General features: G+C 42.8%; 1 protein-coding gene and 1 long non-coding RNA gene across 4 annotated transcripts in view; one reads left to right on the top strand and one right to left on the bottom strand.

Moving 5' to 3' along the window:
• LOC132206177 (uncharacterized) overlaps nucleotides 1-9,943 on the top strand; it is a 49,960-nt gene extending 40,017 nt beyond the window's left edge. Inside the window, exon 3 of the long non-coding RNA XR_009442888.1 lies at nucleotides 9,806-9,943. This is a non-coding gene — a long non-coding RNA (uncharacterized LOC132206177). The remainder of the gene's footprint in view (nucleotides 1-9,805) is intronic.
• Nucleotides 1-19,188, bottom strand: part of LOC125467389 (cytosolic carboxypeptidase 4) — a 250,089-nt gene that overhangs the window by 51,974 nt on the left and 178,927 nt on the right. For all 3 annotated transcript variants that reach the window (XR_007250625.2, XM_048563165.2, XM_048563166.2), the window contains one exon: nucleotides 17,860-18,029. Coding sequence is in view for 2 of the 3 variants with exons in the window: in XM_048563165.2 (XP_048419122.2) it covers nucleotides 17,860-18,029 (170 nt within the window). In the remaining variant the exon portion in view is untranslated. The remainder of the gene's footprint in view (nucleotides 1-17,859; nucleotides 18,030-19,188) is intronic.

Below are 19,188 nucleotides of genomic sequence, written 5' to 3'. Positions count from 1 at the left end.
TTTTGTCACCATTCTAGGTAACATCATCAGTGAGCCTCCGATGAAGCGCATTCCAACCAGAACTCCATCAACAAACACATTGATTTGGAGCCAATCCACCATCCTCTGAGAAAAAGAACAGGAAATGACATCACCAACACAGGAAATGACATCACCAACCCAAGGAAACCTAAACAGAAAGCGGAACATAACACCAGCGCTTCATCGAAGGCTCACTGATGATGTTACCTAGAATGGTGACGAAACGTCTGAAAACTAACCTTCCAGCTCAGCGAGCAAACTCACATCCAGAGAATGTGATCATGATAGAAACCACTGGGGAGGTTAAGCAAATGGAATTGAGAGAAAGATATGACAAGGAAAGAGAAGGTTGAAATAAGTGGGTCTGCACCACACCCAGGATGGAGACTGTGTGAAAGATTAAGCTTGATTTAGTGAAGTAGAAATGTGTGATGGTGAGTGAGTGTTTATGTTTAAAGCTGCATAAATTATCAGCCTTCAGTGATATATAGGAATCAGTTTCAAGTACTGCTCACTCTAACTTCACTAAGCTAAACAATTGTGGCAGGCCTTGATGAAATAGGGGAGATCACCACACCTCCGATCCCACCTGGACGTGGTATGGCTGAGATCAGACATGAATCAGGACAAATATTTCCCTGGCATCATACAGGACCAAAGAGCTGTATGGGTGGGACAGTGCTGGTATTTGTTTAAAATTTACAGAAGAATGCACATTGAGAAAGAACCTCAGGCAGAGCTCTCAAGACACTGATTTGTGATGCCACTGAGAGGAGTAACATTGATCAATGTTTTCTCCTAAGCATGCTGAATAATTCCAGCCCCTGTGATGTTTTGCTTTGGCGCCTTTGAATATTAATGTTGCACTGTTTCTCCCTACGTATGTTAAGCATTGTTTGTAACTGGTAGTGACATCCATGTTTGAGTGTATTGTCTACGGCTGGCAGCATCATTACATTGAAGTTGATCAATAAAGCTATCCCTACTGATCTTTGTGTAGTTTCTACCAAAGGTGAAAATGAGATTAAACCATCCCCACAAGGACTCACATCAAATGCTCCTTGGGGATAGATATCACAAACTTCAGGGGATATCAAGAATTGACCCAAGGCTTCTATGACCACTGGGTAGCACACAAACCCACGTCAGCCCTACGCTAACTGCTGACCCGAATCAAAGACCCATTACCCACTATGAATGGGACCAACACAATATACAAGATTCCCTGCAAAGACTGCAACAAACTTTACATTGGACAGACAGGAAGAAAATTAGCAACATGAGTACATAAACATCAAATAGCAACAAAAAGATATGACCAATACTCACTCATCTCTATCCACATGGATAAAGAAAACCACCAGTTTGATTGGGACAACACCAGGATCATGGGACAGGCCATGCAGAGACAAGCATGGGAATTCCTAGAGGCCTGGCTCTCCATTAAGAAGGCCGTCAACAAACACATACAACTAGACCCTATGTATACACCACTGTGAAGGAAAACCAGAAGTGGGGTAACCCAGCTCAATGGACACCGGTGTTTAAATAACAGGCAGGAAAACACAACAGCGCTTCATCAGAGGGCGTACTGATGATGTTACCCAGCAAGGTAATGAAACATCTGCAAATCAACAATGAACCAGCTCAGCAAGCCAACCAACCACAACCAGGGGAAGTGACTTTATAAAAACACCCTTAGAGCGCATATCTTTGTCTCTGAGAAGCTTCACCTCCATAAACTCTCCGGGGAATTGGATCAACTCTAAGGCTTGAATTATAAATATATGGGGAGCATGTGTGTGGGGTCAAGGGTTGCATCTTTAGTTCCCTAAGAAAGGGACCCCATTTTTCTCGCCACCTTATAACATTTTGCAGTGATTTTACAAAGTGTCAACCAAAGATCCTGGTGGAATTTCCAGACACATGTTTCCATTAATTCTTACACTCTGCAGACCTCGTATTTATTCTGCGATATCATTAAGAATTACATGTACATAGTGAAGATGATTAAACTGGGACTACGCCTGACACTGGTCCCATCTGTGAAAGCTGGTTGGAACAATAAGACTTGGGATCCTATTAGGTATAACTTACATGTGCAAATTCTTTGGATAAAGTGTATAACTCTAGAAATTAATATTTTTTGAGAGATTTGTGTTAACACTAGAATGTACTCATATTGCTTCACAGAGTAAGATGCCCTAACTGTTCCTTTGAGAGATTTTGACTTTGCATGATAATCAGCTAAAGTTGCTGCAGTGTGAAGGTAAATCGGAAATGGCTGTGACAATTACCACTATTCACCATCAATCAGAATAATAGTCATACGATTCACCAGTGCTGGATGTACGGAAGTCAATCCAAACAAACAGCTCAGTCCTCAGCTGATTCAATATTCATTCCACATGCACAAGTCTGGAGATTTGGGTTCTTGAATTGTCGTTGCAGTATCCTTGCCTCTGGGCCAGGAGGTCCAGGTCCAAGTCCCTCCTGCTCCTGAAGGTGTGTTATAACATGTCTGGATGGTTTGATTAAGAATATTTAGAATCTAAATAGTGAAGTGCTAATGACTGGAAAGGTCCTTTGTGGTTCTCCAAATATCTTCCAAATTTAATTTGCCCAATATGACACAGCCCTTTGATTGTCCATCCCCATCTCAATTTGACCCTTTATCATGAGTCATTACCAATCGTGTCCTTTTCTTGATTTAGCCAGGGCAGACTTGCACTTTGAGTGACAATGTATAAGCAGGTGACAGTGAATTGACTTCATTGAAAGTAACAAATCAGGAAAGATATAGAAGTCACAAATTCATCATCACCTATTTGAAACGATCGCAGGAATCTAGCCAATCTGAGGCTAGATCTCATAGTGTGGCAAATCATACTGCACCTGAAAGGTGAATATGAGCCATGTTTTATCATTTATTTACTCAAATTGCCTGCAAGTTTAACCACTTACAACTGTTGTAGATCTGAATATGACAAGTGACCCAAGTACTTTGTGTCCAGCATTCATTCTTTACCTGTCACCTTACAGTTGGAACATTTATGGTAGCCACTAAAACATACACATACTCCTCCACAGAGTAACATTCCTTAACTGTTCCAATGAGAGATCTTGACTTTGCATGATAATCAGCACTGCCCATATTCCAGAGTGAGATGGTACACAAACGCCATCTTGTGACTGTGTCAGCAAAGTTAGTGCGCAGCAGTCTTCTGAAGGATGCAAGAAGTGAGACTGAGGAGGTACTAATGGGCGACAATCGTCAACTGGTTATATGGCTGCCAAGAATTGCTGCTAAAGTAGGAAAACACAGCATTTCAGGAAAATGAAGGACTGAATCTTCATCTCCGGGATGAGGTACGTTTGGAGACCACAACTGAAAAGCGGGCAATCAGTCCAGTAGAAGGTCAGAGACACATCCTGTAAAGTAATAAGGGTCCGCTGGGCAACAAGAGCCATATCCCACAGCCTCACCCTGTGGCCTGGATCCTGTGGCCAAAATATATTTTGGGCCATTTAGGCTGGGACTTTTTTTTTACTGGAGTATAAGACGTTGCGAGGTGGCCTAATGGAGTTTTATAAAATTATGAAGTGTAAAGGTAGAGCTGATGGTGATCTTTTGCTTTGGATGGGGGATTTGAAGACTAGGGGACACATTTTAAGGTTAGAGGAGAGAGATTTAAAAAAGACATGTGGCCGAATTCTTTTACACAGAGGGTGGTTCATGTGTGGAATGAACTTCTTGGGGAAGCAGTGGATGTGAGTACAATTACAATGTTTGGAAGACATTTGGGTAAGTACATGAATAGGAAAGGTTTGGAGGGATACGGGCCAGAAGCAGGCAGGTGGGACTAGCTTTTTTTGGGATTATGTTCGGCATGGACTGGTTGGACTGTTTCCATGCTATATGACAACCTGACTCTATCCTTCAACACTTCTGGGTCCTTCCATCTCCAAATGCCCTCTGAGTTACTAACCTACAACAGCGGCACTTAGCTATCCTGGTGGAGCGGCCCAGACTTCAAGATGCTCCCATTGACCCTCCCACGTACAAGCATTCCTTTTACCCTTAAATATATGGAGCTGCATGAGGTCGCTCTTTAATTGTAAAAGCCCCACTGGTTCCTGCTTGTGAATGAGAAGATTTTGCCTCCAGCAGGGTAACATAACAAACTGGGCATGAATTTGATGATGTTGAAGAATCCATTTATTGCAAATGGCTCTGACATACAAACAGTACATTCACAGGCAGGTCAGTGCCAGGGTTCACAATAAATTATTAGATTAGAATGAAGGAGCATGCTTCTAATATCCTGACACACTTCAGGTAACCTCTGAGGAAGATGGAGTTTTTTTTAAATATCCTCAGGTCACATGATGATACAGTGATGATATCATGAATATGCTTATTAAAGGTATACAGACATACAACAGATCAACACACAGAACAAAGGCAAGTGTCCAGGACACAGGCATCACTGTGGGAGAAGATGGCACCTTTAAAACAGAAATGACAAAATTCACTGCCACCAGATGGATAGCAGTTGTTCTCTTAGGGTCAAGAAATGTGATGATGTATTAAATATAACCATTCTACCAGAATACAGTGACAACTCTTGATTGTCAGAAAGAGAGTAATGTCAAGAGGCTGCAGGAATACTTTTCACTGGTCCTTGCAATCAATCAATCAAACAGAGTGAGCTGTTTCTCATAACTTCACAGCTAACCTCAGCCAGTTTTGCCAGCTGTGCCTGACATCCACTGGTACCACAGCTGTATCCAAAATACATTGGACCCAAACCCCACATGACTGCTGAAGTCACAGAGAATAAAGTCATTGTTATAGCCTCCATCTACGATTGCCAAAAAGCTTCCTCAAGAAGTTTTAAATAAAGTTACAGAGCTAAGCCAGAAAGCATGAGTGGTGGTAAAAATGAGGCCTTTGAAAGTGAACAAAAGAAATGCTATGCCTTTAAGACCAAGCAGAAGACAGATGTTGGCATTACCACGACTCACCAAGATGTCGGATAAATCAATCATAGCACCGTAAATTGATCACACCTCAAAAAGCCTGCAGCTGATTAATGAACCCAGGTCCCATTCCTCTGCAGCTTACTGCATGCAAATAACTTTGATATCATTTATCTGCTGTCACCACAAGTGATCAATGAGGTAATAGATGACACAGCTGGGATTACCTGCACAATAGAAATAGCTGGCATTATAATTCTGAAACTCCATTGGAAAAGAAGAAGCAGAGAAATAAATTACAGAATCAAAGAGCTTACTATACAATAAAAGGCAGCAGGATGACAAAAAACTCTTCCTCTTAATTGAGGCAAATCAAGTGTCCTTATCAAAGCTTAACTTTAGAAACAAGACACAAATTTCACCAATATCTTGATGTCAGAATGAAGCAATGGCGTTGCGATGTTGTTGTTTAAGCGACTGGCTTTAACTGTGACCTGAGCTGTTTTAAATGAGTGTCTGGTGGCCAGGCACTGTGTTATCATTAGCTGTCAAAAAATCCCCACGTCATTCACAACAGCCCATTTTGACCTGGTGCTAGGGAATTGGATTATGAACCATTCCCCAGTCAGAAATCAGCATTGAGAGGGGCTCACAGGCGCAAATTGGCAAAGGAATATTTTACCAATTTTTGCAGACAATAACCCTTTATCTTGAACACACCAGCATAACTGGACAGTCTGTTTGTATTAATTTATTTAGCACCGAATAATAAAGAGAGGTAAAGAGTGTGAGTTAACATCAATAAAATCACATGACAGATTGTCAGATTGAATTCAGTCATCCTCTGGGCACATATGAACATGTAAATGATAGGTGGGCGTGTGGAATGCGCTGCCGGCAGTGGTAGTGCAGTCAGATACTTTACAGACTTTTAAGTGACTCTTAGTTAGGCACAGGGAGGATAGTAAAATGTAGGATATGCAGGGTAGATTGATCTTAGTAGTTTAGTAGTTCAGCACAACATCGTGGGCCGAAGGGCCTGTACCGTTCTATGTTCTATGTTCTATGTTCTATGTTCTAAATTAGGAGCAGGAGTAGGTCACTTGGCCCCTTAAGTCTGTTCTGCCACTCAAGAAGTTTGTGACTGATCTAAGTCCTCTACTTTCCTACACACCTTGCCCCTCCTCAGACTTTGATTATCAATTGTCGATCTCCTTGGCCTTAAAAAGATTAGAACATTCTGCTTTCACTTCCTTGTAAAAACACAACTGTTTGTGAAAAAAGAAAACTTTTCCACATCTCAGTCTTAAATGGGCAACTCCTTGGATTTAAATAGACACCAGTAGCTCTAGATTCTACCACAAGTAAAATGATTCTTTCCACATCTACCCAGTCAAAGCCCCACAGGATCATATATGTCTCAGGTACGCCACGTTTACTCATGCAAACTTCAACAAATACAAGCCTAGCTTACTGTATCTCAAAGTTATGCAATCTCTCATCATTTCGATCATGTTTCATTTTTATTCTTCCCACCAAAGTGGACAATTCCCCATCACATTTTCCCCCAATGCACTCCATTTAATCAGTTCTTTACCCATTTGCTTAGTCTATCATTATCAATTTGTGCTTCTTTTTCGCCCCTTCATAACTTACTTTCCTTCCTAACACTGTGCCATCAGCATGAACCAGCAGGTGAAAAACTTTGAAAAATGACGGAGAAAAATATCAGAAGGTGAGTCTAACATTTTCCCAGCTCCATTGGATATGGTCAGTGGTGAGAACCGCCAACTGAAGGCTGAAACGGTGAATTAATGACCACTGTCGGCCACCACCAGAAATGCTGGAGAGGCCATTACATAGAGAGGCCCTGGCATTCTCTCAGCACAGGGTGGGCTGATCGATAGCCCAAAGAGGAAAACACCCCAGCAGAAAAAGCAGAGACTGATCCCACACAGACTTTCCGCCAGCCCACTACAGCAAGCTGCCTGTGAATACTCGCCATCATACTCACAAATCCAACACTTAAGAATGGGTCACGGGTCAGGCTGAGTTGAAGGGCAAAGACTAGAAATAGGAATAAAAACCAAGAGAAAACTGAGGACTGGTAAACAGAAATGCCAAGAAACTCTGTCTTATGATATGCAACACTGGAGTGCAACCAACTTTTTGGTTAAACAAAGCCTGACATAATTTGCTTCTTCTCTTGTGGCATACTGCTATTTTTATATTTAATGTACAGTAAACCTTGTGTATTTCCCCAAGAGATTTAATTAGAGTCACAGATTCAAATGAAAGAGTAGGTTTACCAGATATTACAAGGCTTCTGAAAACCTGTCATATGTCAAAAATCCCTTATCAATCACGCTATCATCTTCAGTGATTTTGCTTCCCTTTTTGTTAAAAAAGTGAAAGGGGAGGGAAGGAGAGCTCTTGATGATGGCAGGAAGATAAAACCCTCTAGGATTTATGATCACTCCAGCATGTTACCCCTGCACTCCATCTCTTTGGCCCAAACACCATTCAGAGCAGAGAGCTGGAGTTTGAGCTGCAGAACATGGAAATGTTAATTGATTTTCTATCTGGGAAATAATCTGGATTTTCAGCATAGTAAGGCACAGATGTGGGGCAAACTTCTTCTGGGTCTACACGTTGTAAATCATGCTGTCAGCACATCGATTTCTGTTGCTTTCTTTTTTAATACATTAATGCTAATTTTGGCAGGGAGCCTCGCCCCTGGGAGTGCACATCAAATATCTTGAATAATCTAAAAGGCACAAACAGTGCATGCCAGAATATCTGGCACCTGTTCTCAGTAGGCGAGACTTACTTCCAAGTACATGTTGGAAAATTCTGCTTATTGTACTGATTCACAAAGTACACTTTAAGCAATGTCATCATGTAACAAAATTACTCAAAACAACTCAGATGAACATTTGCTCTACCTTTGTATATCCCATCCCCAGAGCCTACAGCTTTGATTTTGATTTTTAAATTGAGACAGAATTAATGCCTGATGACTTTAAACATTTCATATCTATCCACCCATCAAATGATGGCAAGGCTGAAGAGATGGGAACATGAATTGAGGTGGGAGCTGAATGCTGTCAGGGGACAGCAGGAATAGGCCACTCAGCCCCTCAAAGGTGGTCCACGACTGGTTCATGGCTGATCATCTATTTCAACTCTTTTTCCCTGCACTATCGCCTTATCCCTTGATGTCATTAGTAACTAGAAACCCATCAATCTCTGCTTTGAACTTATTCAATGGCTAAACTTCCACAGCCTTCTATGGTAGACAATTCCAAAGGTTCGCCATCCTCTGGGTGAAGAAATTCCCCTTCATCTCACTTCTACATCATAGAATTCCATTCAGCGTAGAAGCAGGCCATTTGGCGCATCAGGTCCACACAGACCCTCCAAACAACATCCCTCCCGGATCCATCCCCTAACCTTAACCCTGCATCTCTGGTGGCTAATCCACCTCACCTACACATCCATAGGCAAATGGACAATTTAGTATAGCCAATCCATCTAACCTGCCTGTCTTTGGATGGTGGGAGGATCCGGAGCACCAGGAGGAAACCCATGCTGACACGGGAAGAACTTGCAAACCCCATACAGACGGTCACCCGAGGATGCAATCGAACCCAGGTCCCTGGTGGTGCTAACCACTCATGCCAGCCTCACTTTTAAAATATTTCTTTCATTTCAATGAGATAGCCTCTCATCCTTCTAAATTCCAGCCAATAAAGGCAAATGTCCTCACTTTCTTCTCACAGTACAGTCCCACTATGCCAGTCTGGTGAACCTCTACTGCATTATCTCTATGGCAAATATATTCCTTCCTTAGGCCAGGGGACCAGAACTGTTCACAGTACTCCATGTGCAATCTCACCAAGGCTCAATACAAAAGAAGCAAATTCCTTTGCTCCTGCACTCAAATTGTCTAGCGGCATACATTTTGTTTGCTCTATGAACGGTTTGCAGTGACTGCATGCTGTCTTTGCGTGACTTACAGATAAGGATCCTCTGGATGTCAAGGGCATAATTTAAACAGAAAACAGCTAAATGCTATTTTTTTTTGTCAAGTTTCATTGAGGGTTTTCACTTCATGCAAGGCCCAGCAGGTTTTGTCGCTCAATCAAAACGATCTTATTAGCGAGGTACAATGCCCACACAGTTCTCCCACCACCCGCAGGCAGAAGTATTCGTTACTGCTGGGATATCACAGGATCCCTGGCAATGGTGCCATCCTTGAAAGGTTGTTGAGCACCCAGTCAATGTTTGGCAGTCGGACCTGCCCTGCCCATTTGGAGACAAATGGAAAGTAAGGAAGACAAGGAGAATTTGGCACCCCTCTTGATGGGCAGGGACCAAGAAGTCCTGATATACAAGGTGATGCAGAGGAGACATTTTTCTTCCCTTCGGACTAGTAAAGGAGGCTAAGGCACGAGAGTCTTCCAGCCTGGTCTCATATTTCTACCCCACAGCAAGATGGTTGATGACTGTCTCCACTCTGCCACATTTAAGTGCCACCATCTTCATCCTGGCACCTCACACTATCTTTACTTCTGTACCCATCTCCCACCAAAGGTCTTGCTCTACAGCACTCAATTGTATGCTGCAGCTTCCCCTTATTCACTCTCACCCACCCAATTCACAAACCTGATGAACCTTGCCTGGTCCCTGTGCTGCCTACTCACTCACTTGGGACACTACAGCACTTTTCCCCCAGCTGCACTAAGAGCGATGCCATGCACTTTCAACACACTCAATCACTCCCTTTCTGTCATTCCAGGAGAAAAATGCCCCATAATAGGGCTGATAGCCAGGACTGCTGGTGGATGTGTGATTTTCAGCTCCTTGTACCCTACGACTGGAGGATCACCAATGACGACTGAGAACATTCATGTGGAGATGCATGTGCAGCAATCAGGTAAGCTACATTGTCCATTCCCACGCTGGTCCCCCATTCCCATGGCTGCACTAATATAACATGCTCAAACATCTACTTATTGATCACATTGCATCCTCGTTTTTGTTTCCTGGAAGTATTAATGCCAGTAGAATGGTCCCTGAATTGGAAAGGATGCTACCTCACCCACCTCTGTGGAACAGAGCACAGATGCCTTAGCGGAAGCCCTGGCAAAGCTAACTCCTGCTCCCTTCAACGGCTCAGGTACTGTCACCTTGGTGGCTCTGTCAACCAGACTGGAGACAGGAGCTGGGAGTTGGGAGCTGGGAGAGTATTGCTACATCTTTCTAGCTTTACTGAACAAACCCCCAGACCCGGTCCACTCCTTTGAGTGACTTAGTCGCACATTCCTGAACAATAAGCAACCAGATCATAGAATCACAGAATCCTACAGTGTGGAAACAGGCCATTCTGCTCAAGAAGTTCACACCACCCCTCTGAAGAGCATCCCACCCAGACCCATTCCCCTATCCCTGCATTTCCCAGTCTAACCATCTAACCTAAACATCCCTGAACACTACAGGCAATTTAGCACAGCCAATTCACCTAGCCTGCACATCTGTGGACTGTGGGAGGAAAGGAGAGCACCCAGAGGAAACCCACACAAACATGGGGAGAATGTGCAAACTGGAGACAGACAGTCACCCGAGGGCGGAATCGAACCTGAGCCCCTGGCACTGTGAGGCAGCAGTGTTAACCACTGAGCCACCGTGCCATCCTTGACTGTTATCTATCTAACTCCTCAACAGTGGTCTCATGACTTTGCAGACTGGTTGCTCTGAATAAATGTCACTGACCATGATCCGTTCCCTGACTCTGACCCTGTCCGCCCTGAGTGACCAATTGAATGTGGCCAAGCCCACAGACAAATATCAGACCATCCTTAACTTACTCAGACTTTGAGACATGGCTATTTGCGTGAAGTCGTGCACTATATTTTTAAGGCTGGCACATGATACAGGCCTAATACTGATATAGCATGGTGTCATACACAAACATGTCCAGTCTCTCGTCTGATCACTGGTGACAACCATGACAAGTTTCATATCTACACTAGAAGGCAACCCGAGTCACAAGGTCTAGGCAATGAGGAGGCACGGTGCCAAATGGGAAGGCAAGGCAGAGATGTGAGCATTGAAGTGTCCACAAAGTGAATGAAAAGCTCAAGGTGCAGTCTGATCCAATCTGAAAGCTGGGTACCTGTCCCCATGCACATTGTGTCCTTGAAGTAGCATTTCTACGAAAGGTGCTGGTGCAGTCCAAATGGCAGCACTGATGTCCAGAAGCACACTGTCAGTGAAGTGGAGATGTTCCATGAGCAGGCAATGAAGTTGGTATATGTCAGAAGCCAATTTGCATGGACATGGCATGCATGCAAAATGTTGGGGCTGGGTGGCAAAGATAGAGGCCCATCTTAAAATCTTGAAAGCTGATCACCAATGCACCCATTACCTCTGTAGCCATCTCCTTAAACACTCCAAAATAAAGTCATTGAGTCCCAGAGATCTTTCAACTTTCAGACCCATTACTTTCTCCAGTATTCCTCTTTGAATAATACTGAGTTTTTTCAGTTTCACACTCTCACTAGGCCCTAAGATCTTAATTATTTCTGGAAGAGTTCTTGAGTGTCCTTTGTGAAGACAGACACAAAGTACTTATTCAGCTTCTCTGACATTTCCCTATTATAAATTTTCTTGTCTCTGCTTGTAATGGAACCACATTTGTCTCTGCTAATCTTGTTTTCTTTTTACCTGTAGAAGTTTTTACAATAAGCTTTTATGTTATTTGTTATTTTACGCTCATATTCTATTCCCTTTTTCTTTGTCAATTGGATGGTTTCCAGAACAATGCAGTTGCAGACTGTTTTCAGCAAGCTAGAATAACAGGCTGTTTTTTTTCTATTGGCACAATAGTTCTCTTAGTGCTGGATGGGCTACATTAAAATTGACAACTTAATCACGATCAGACAGCATCAAGTAGTTGAAAATGCTAAACGGGCAAATGGAAAAAAGGGACATTTGAACCAATATGAGTTTTCTTTTATAACAAGGTGTAGAGCTGGATGAACACAGCAGACCACGCAGCATCAGAGGAGCAGGAAGGCTGACATTTTGGGCCTAGGCCCCTCTTCAGAAAGAAGGGTCTAGGCCCGAAACATCAGCCTTCCTGCTCCTCCGATGGTGCTTGGCCTGCTGTGCACATCCAGCTCTACACCTTGTTATCTTAGATTCTCAAGCATCTGCGGCTCCTACTATCTCTGAGTTTTCTTTTATATTCTCTTCTTGAGACATGGGCATCACCAGCTCATTCAGCATCTGTTGTCCATTTTTTACTCTTGACACTGTGGCAGTCCGTGGCCACAGCACTCCTTTAAAATGAGTGGGATCACATCCAAATGGCACCAGAGCTGAATGGAACCTATCTGCAGTTCTTATTGTCGTCCTGACATCACACTAGATGGAGGCCCAGCCCAAAGCAGGGCCCTACACTCAGAATGTCACCATAAGCTAAGCTACCAAACCCAATTGGCAAACATGTAACTAGCTAAGGGCAGTCAAGTTAAGATACTGCGGGTTCATATATCTGGTTTGTCAAAGGCAAATGAATGGGAAAACATAACATCATAGTGGGTGGAAAGAGGTGAGGCACCCTCACCAGAGTGGGTAACATCCATGAGGACCACCCTTCAGAATGAACAATGTTCAGCCAAGATAGCTCCTTATTCTTAAAAGTGGACAATCAATAGTCATCATAACATGGTATTGAAGCTAAAATAGTGCAGATGCTGACAATCTGAAATAAAAACAGAAAATGCCACCTTGGGGTGTTAAGCATTATGTGTTCCTCTCCAAACATTCTCCAGTAAGTTCTGTTTTCACCTAAAATGATACTGGGTAGAAATGTAACCTTTGGAGAAGGCATGAGTTTTAATTTCTTGTCATATTCAGCACCAGTAATATTATTCCCCCACTACTTGCCTTGAGCAACAAAGTCAAGCAAGGAGTTAAATCCAAACTTTTGATTACATTACACTTGATTTGCCTTGTCAAGTGTTCATGGCAGAGTAGCTCAATTCTTCTCCCCAATATCAATGCTTCTGGTGCTGCTGCTTAACTCTGATATGTTCTATTTAAATTGCTTTCTGATGTCAGTTGCCCTGTTGATTCAGATGAGTGGAGATTAATCAATGTTTCTGCTGCTCTGTCACTACACACAGTTTACAAACACAACACATTGTAAAACAAAGTAGCAACATCCTCGACAGCATCAGCAACCTTGTAAACAAAATTCTCTGCAATAATCATTAGAAGACTAACTATACAGTATCCACTGGCTCACGCACCTTCCTGTAAACAGGCTAATCGCTGTCATGTAATCACAGGATGGTAATTCGATTGCCCACTGAAGAAGACTGGCTCTGATAACACAGATTATACATTGCACCATGTATGTAAGGGGTGTACGATAGTCCAATTGGTTAGCCACAGATATGACTAAGGTGACACTGATTAATCACATGCTTTAGTGGAAAATGCTGCCTTCAACACAGGGAAGCAGAAAGACTGCAAGGCCTTGCAGTTATTGGCAGTCAATAAACACCTCGTACTCACACAGGGAAGTGAGTACTAGGTGTTTATTGACTGCCTTAAACTGCAAGGCCTTGCAGTCTTACTGCAGTTTGGGGCTTTTGGCATGAATGCATCAGATGCAGCATATTTTAGTGCATCTCCCTGTCTTTTTTCCTGCAATCGTGAGGAAGCCTGGACTCTGTTGGTGTGATAGCTGAGAATGTTAACCTGTACTTTGGAATGTGTGATGTGGCTGCTTCTATCAATCCAGATCCGATCCCTCTTCATTGGGATCCTGGTCCTTCTCCTCACCCAGACCCAGATCTGTCTCTCCATCCAGACCAAGATCCCTCTCTCCATCCAGACCCAGATCCGTTTCTGTCTTTCCATCCAGGCCCGGATCCGTCTCTCCATCCAAACCCAGATCCAAGTCTCCATCCAGACCCAGATCCGTCCCTCCATCCAGACCCAGATCCGTCCCTCCATCCAAACCCAGATCCACGTCTCCATCCAGACCCGGTTCCGTCTCCCCGTCCAGGCCCGGGTCCGTCTCCCCGTCCAGGCCCGGGTCCGTCTCCCCGTCCAGGCCCGGGTCCGTCTCCCCATCCAGACCCGGATCCGTCTCTCCATCCAGACCCAGACGTGACTCTTCATCCTGTTCCAGATCTGTCTCTCCATCTAACATGGCTCCTTCTCTCCATCCAGATCCAATCCTTCTTTCCATCTAGATCTGATCCTTATTTCCATTCAGAGTCACATCCTCGCTCCATCCAGATCCACCTCCCTCCCCACAGCTGTGTCTTGTTGACTTTGCTCTTCAGCATTTTCTCTTATTCAAACATTCATTTCCACCCGTTTTACATCTCTATTTCAAATTTACCACCATTAGCACTTGCTTATGCCTTCTGCTTTGGGCACCCACACTATTTGTTCCAGTATCTTTTCCCCACCCTACCGCCCCTAGCAACAACAAAAGAAAACATTTTCCAGCTCCTAGCAGTTCTGAAGAAGAATCATACTTGATGTGAGTTTGCTCGCTGAGCTGGAAGGTTAGTTTTCAGACGTTTCATCACCGTTCTAGGTAACATCATCAGTGAGCCTCCGGTGAAGTGCTGGTGTTATGTCCCGCTTTCTATTTATCTGTTTAGGTTTCCTTGGGTTGGTGATGTCATTTCCTGTGTTGGTGATGTCATTTCCTGTTCTTTTTCTCAGAGGATGGTAAATTGATTTGGAGCCAATGTGTTTGTTGATGGAGTTCCGGTTGGAATGCCATGCTTCTAGGAATTCTCGTGCGTGTCTCTGTTTGGCTTGTCCTAGGGTGGATGTGTTGTCCCAATCAAAGTGGTGTCCTTCCTCATCTGTATGTAAGGATACTAGTGATAGTGGGTCATGTCGTTTTGTGGCTAGCTGATGTTCATGTATAGGTATATATTACATATATATATATACACACAGGTATATATATTACATATATATACATAAATACGTTTCGGAAATGACTGCCAGACTACTCGGACCTCTTGGCATCAGGGTAGCCCACAAAGCCACCAACACACTAAAACAGCAGCTAATGAACGTAAAAGATCCTTTACAGACAACAAGCAAAACGAACATCATCTACAAAATACCTTGCAAGAACTGTGACAAACACTACATTGGACAAACAGGCAGAAAGCTTGCCACCAGGATACATGAACATCAACTAGCCACAAAACGACATGATCCACTATCACTAGTATCCTTACATACAGATGAGGAAGGACACCACTTTGATTGGGACAACACATCCATCCTAGGATAAGCCAAACAGAGACATGCATGAGAATTCCTAGAAGCATGGCATTCCAACCAGAACTCCATCAACAAACACATTGACTTGGAGCTAATCTACCATCCCCTGAGAAAAAGAACAGGAAATGACATCACCAACCCAGGAAATGACATCACCAATCCAAGGATACCTAACCAGATAAATAGAAAGTGGGACATAACACCAGCGCTTCGTCGGAGGCTCACTGATGATGTTACCTAGAATGGTGACGAAACGTCTGAAAACGAACCTTCCAGCTCAGCGAGCAAACTCACATCCAGAAACTCAACCTGAGCTACAAATCTTCTCAAAACTCGCTAATCATACTTGACTTGGAACATTAACGCTGTTTCTCTCTCCACAGACACTGCCAGGCCCACTGAGTTTCCCCAGGACTTTCAGTTTTTAGATTTCCCACCCAGTATTTTACCAGTGAGAATCCTGCTACAGCTGTTCATGGTTGGTCAGGAACAGTTTCCTTCCCTAACCTACAATTATTATTCTGATTGGTTAGGCCAGTGGTTCACAAACTCTCTTACTCTGTGACCTGAATCCAAGGCTTAAACATTGCAGAGTGAATTACAATTAAAATAGTAATGTATTGTTACGTACAGTCATAAAGTCATACAGCACAGAAACAGACGCTATGGTCCAACCAGTCCATGCTGACCGTAATTCCAAACTCAACTAGTCCCACTTGCCTGTGACTTCCCATATTCCACCAAACATTTCTTATTCTTGTACTCATCCAAATATCATTTAAATGATGTAACTGTACCTGCATCCACACTTCCTCGAGAAGTTCCTTCCACATGCAAACTGCTCTGTGGGAAAACGTTGCCCCTCATTCTTTGTTAAATCTTTCTCCACCACCTTATAATATGCCCCCTTAGTATTGAAATCCCCTAACTCAACATGACATCCCAACTCTTATAATAAAGGTCTGAGCAATGAAGGCAAGCATGTTAACTGCCTTGTTAACAATCCTGCCTACATGTGATGAAAACTTCAAAGAATAATGTACATGAACCCCAGGTCTCTTTGTTCTATAGCATTACCCAAGAGCCTACTTTTAATAAGCCCTGCCCTTTTCTTGTCTTACCTAAATGCAGTAACTCGTATTTATCCAAATTAAACTTCATCTGCCACTCCTCAACCCATTGACCCAATTGATCAAGATCGCTTTGTCATCTTAGATATCCTTCTTCACTGTCCACTGTAACACAAATTTTGGTTTCATGTGCAAATTTTTCAACCATGCCTTCTGTATTCTCATTTAAATCATTTACACAAATGATGAACAAAAGCCCGGTACAGATCCTGTGTTTTTACAAAAAAATATAGTGAAAAGTGTTTAAGTCGCCATACTCCAGCACCTATATTACTAACAAGAGGGGCCTGTCTGTTATAGCGTTTTATAACTTTTATAACTTGTTCAGCACTCCACGGCAACCATGACCCTACTTAGGGCCCCGACCCCCACTCTGGGATGCCCAAGGTCAGGCTGACAATAGTGACAGACTCCCCTCTGGAGTTGGTGGGGGTTCCAAGGGCCCGAGGCCTGCTAATTTGAACTGTGTTATTCACCACTTTAGAAAATAATCAGTAGGCAAAGAAATAAAACAAGAACAACTATCTAATGATGATCATATTTCACTTTTCATTGAACCATGTTACCAGAAACATATACTTATGTTACCAGACACTTGTGTATGTATGAACATTGAAATCAATAGCCCGATAGTGGTGTTTTTAAAATCTATTTTCCCTGTTTTAACTGGCTCACCAACAGTGTAGTAAATCAAATCTGAATTCTCAAGTAGCCACATGTGGCCAATATTCAATGTATTGGACAACATTGGCGTCAGGAAATAAGTCAGTTCAGGCACTGATTATATCATGTGTAGAAGAGATTAGGCTCTAACATGTTACAGCTTGCATCATGTGTGTGGAGAGAGAGAGAGAGAGCTGGCTTTAATATACTACAAACAATCTCTACTTTTCATGACATGGAAGAGGGCTATTTCCAAAATGTGTTGCTTAGACCATAAGACCATTAGGGAAAGGAACAAGAGTAGGCCATTCAGACCCTCAAGCCTGCTCTGCTGTTCGAAAGGGTTAAGGTTACTTGCAGATTCCATTGTGAATCTAAAGAGAGTGGAAGAGGAGTTTTGTCTGACCTTTGAGCTTGGCTCCTTGCAGTTTCTGAACTTCACTTTCTTCGTTGTGCTTTTTCACAGGACCTCACAAATGTACAACATCCCACCTCCTTTCCCCATGCAATCTAAAACTCTAGCTCAACCACAGCTTATCTCTTCTGCCTGATTTACCCCTTCCCCTCCCCTCCTCTATTCAATTTTAATGGTGTCCTGCTGCATGAAGCACAACCCTGCTGAGACTTCTCAACATTTAATGAACACTTGTCAATTATCTATCAAATTGAGATCAAGCTTTTGATGTACAACCATTTAGCTAATAAATAATCAGCCTCCACTTACCTGTGTCTCATGTGCCTATCATTCTGGAGCTCATTATCAAAATCAAGTACAGCGTCATCTTCAGTTATCAGTTGTTTGCTACATGCCCATTCCTCTTTCTTTAACTTCAAGAGCCCCGTGCAGAATTTAGCTCCTATTTCTTCCAGCTCCCGGGTTCCAAGTTGCAGACCCTGTCAGTAAAATAAGCATTGTTTCAGTTACTGTGCGGTATATTTATGGAGCGATGCAAAAATTCTGAAGCTTCTTTCATATCCTCTTCCTTTAAGTTAGAGTTGCAGTGGATTTACTCATCGGTCAAAGATTAGCAAGTGGGGCTATGATTCGCTTTGATATGATCTCTTATTCAGGACAGACAGGCAGATACACAGGTAATTAGCTTCTTGAAAAATCATCATGGTAGCAGCTGCCAATTTGTGACGGCAACACACATTAAACCAGTCACTATAATTCATAAGGAGATAGCAAGAACTGCAGATGTTGGAGTCAGAGTCGATATACGTGAAGCTAGAAGAACACAGCAGGTCAGGGAGCATCAGAGGAAGTCCTGATGAAGGGCCCAGGCCCGAAACGTCGAATCTCCTGCTCCTCCGATACTGCCTGACCTGCTGTGTTCCTCCAGCTCCACACTGTATCAACACTATAGCACCATTGTAGACAATCATTTAAAATAAAATAAATGATTAAATAATAAAAGGATTACACAATTATGATCATTTCAGCATACAAATACTTGCAGTACATGGCAAATGCAGGTGTCCTTAATTTATTGAATAGATATTAAAGATTCACTGTCCTCTACATTTTTCATTGAAGCCAATGGATCATATTTTGTCATGTTCAATCCATTAAGTTTTCTATCATTTGCATAGTATTTATGAGTTATGGGGTATTTATCGGCATTAGGGAGAAATGTTACCTGTGTGAACACAGAATACCAGCTATTATCAGTATTTGTAATTTTGCAAGGGCTGAACAGCCAATTTCCAATGATCTCTAACAATGAACTCTTGCTGCTCCTTCATGGTCATGTGAACTATATCTCACAGGTCTGTCAATCACGGCCATATTTTCTAGCAAGAGTAACTGTGATTATGGAAAGCTATTAAACAGTCAACCAAAGTGCAAATTCCAGAATCTGCACAGTTGCAGTTAAATGTTCTCTGAGTTATTCTGCTTCTCCACTAGTTTCTTTTTAATGTTATCTTGCCAATAGACTTGGCAGTCATAAAGATGAGAAAGTGTGAATTTGAGGTACTTATTCACCACACACAAGGTTACCATGAAGGACTCTCTTTCTCAATCTCTCTCTTCGCCTGAGACATGGTGACC

The sequence above is a fragment of the Stegostoma tigrinum genome, chromosome 33 (genome assembly GCF_030684315.1).
Source record: "Stegostoma tigrinum isolate sSteTig4 chromosome 33, sSteTig4.hap1, whole genome shotgun sequence".
Taxonomy (NCBI): domain Eukaryota; kingdom Metazoa; phylum Chordata; class Chondrichthyes; order Orectolobiformes; family Stegostomatidae; genus Stegostoma; species Stegostoma tigrinum.
Note: the sequence above shows the minus strand (reverse complement) of the source record. Positions and strands in the feature narration are given on the sequence as shown.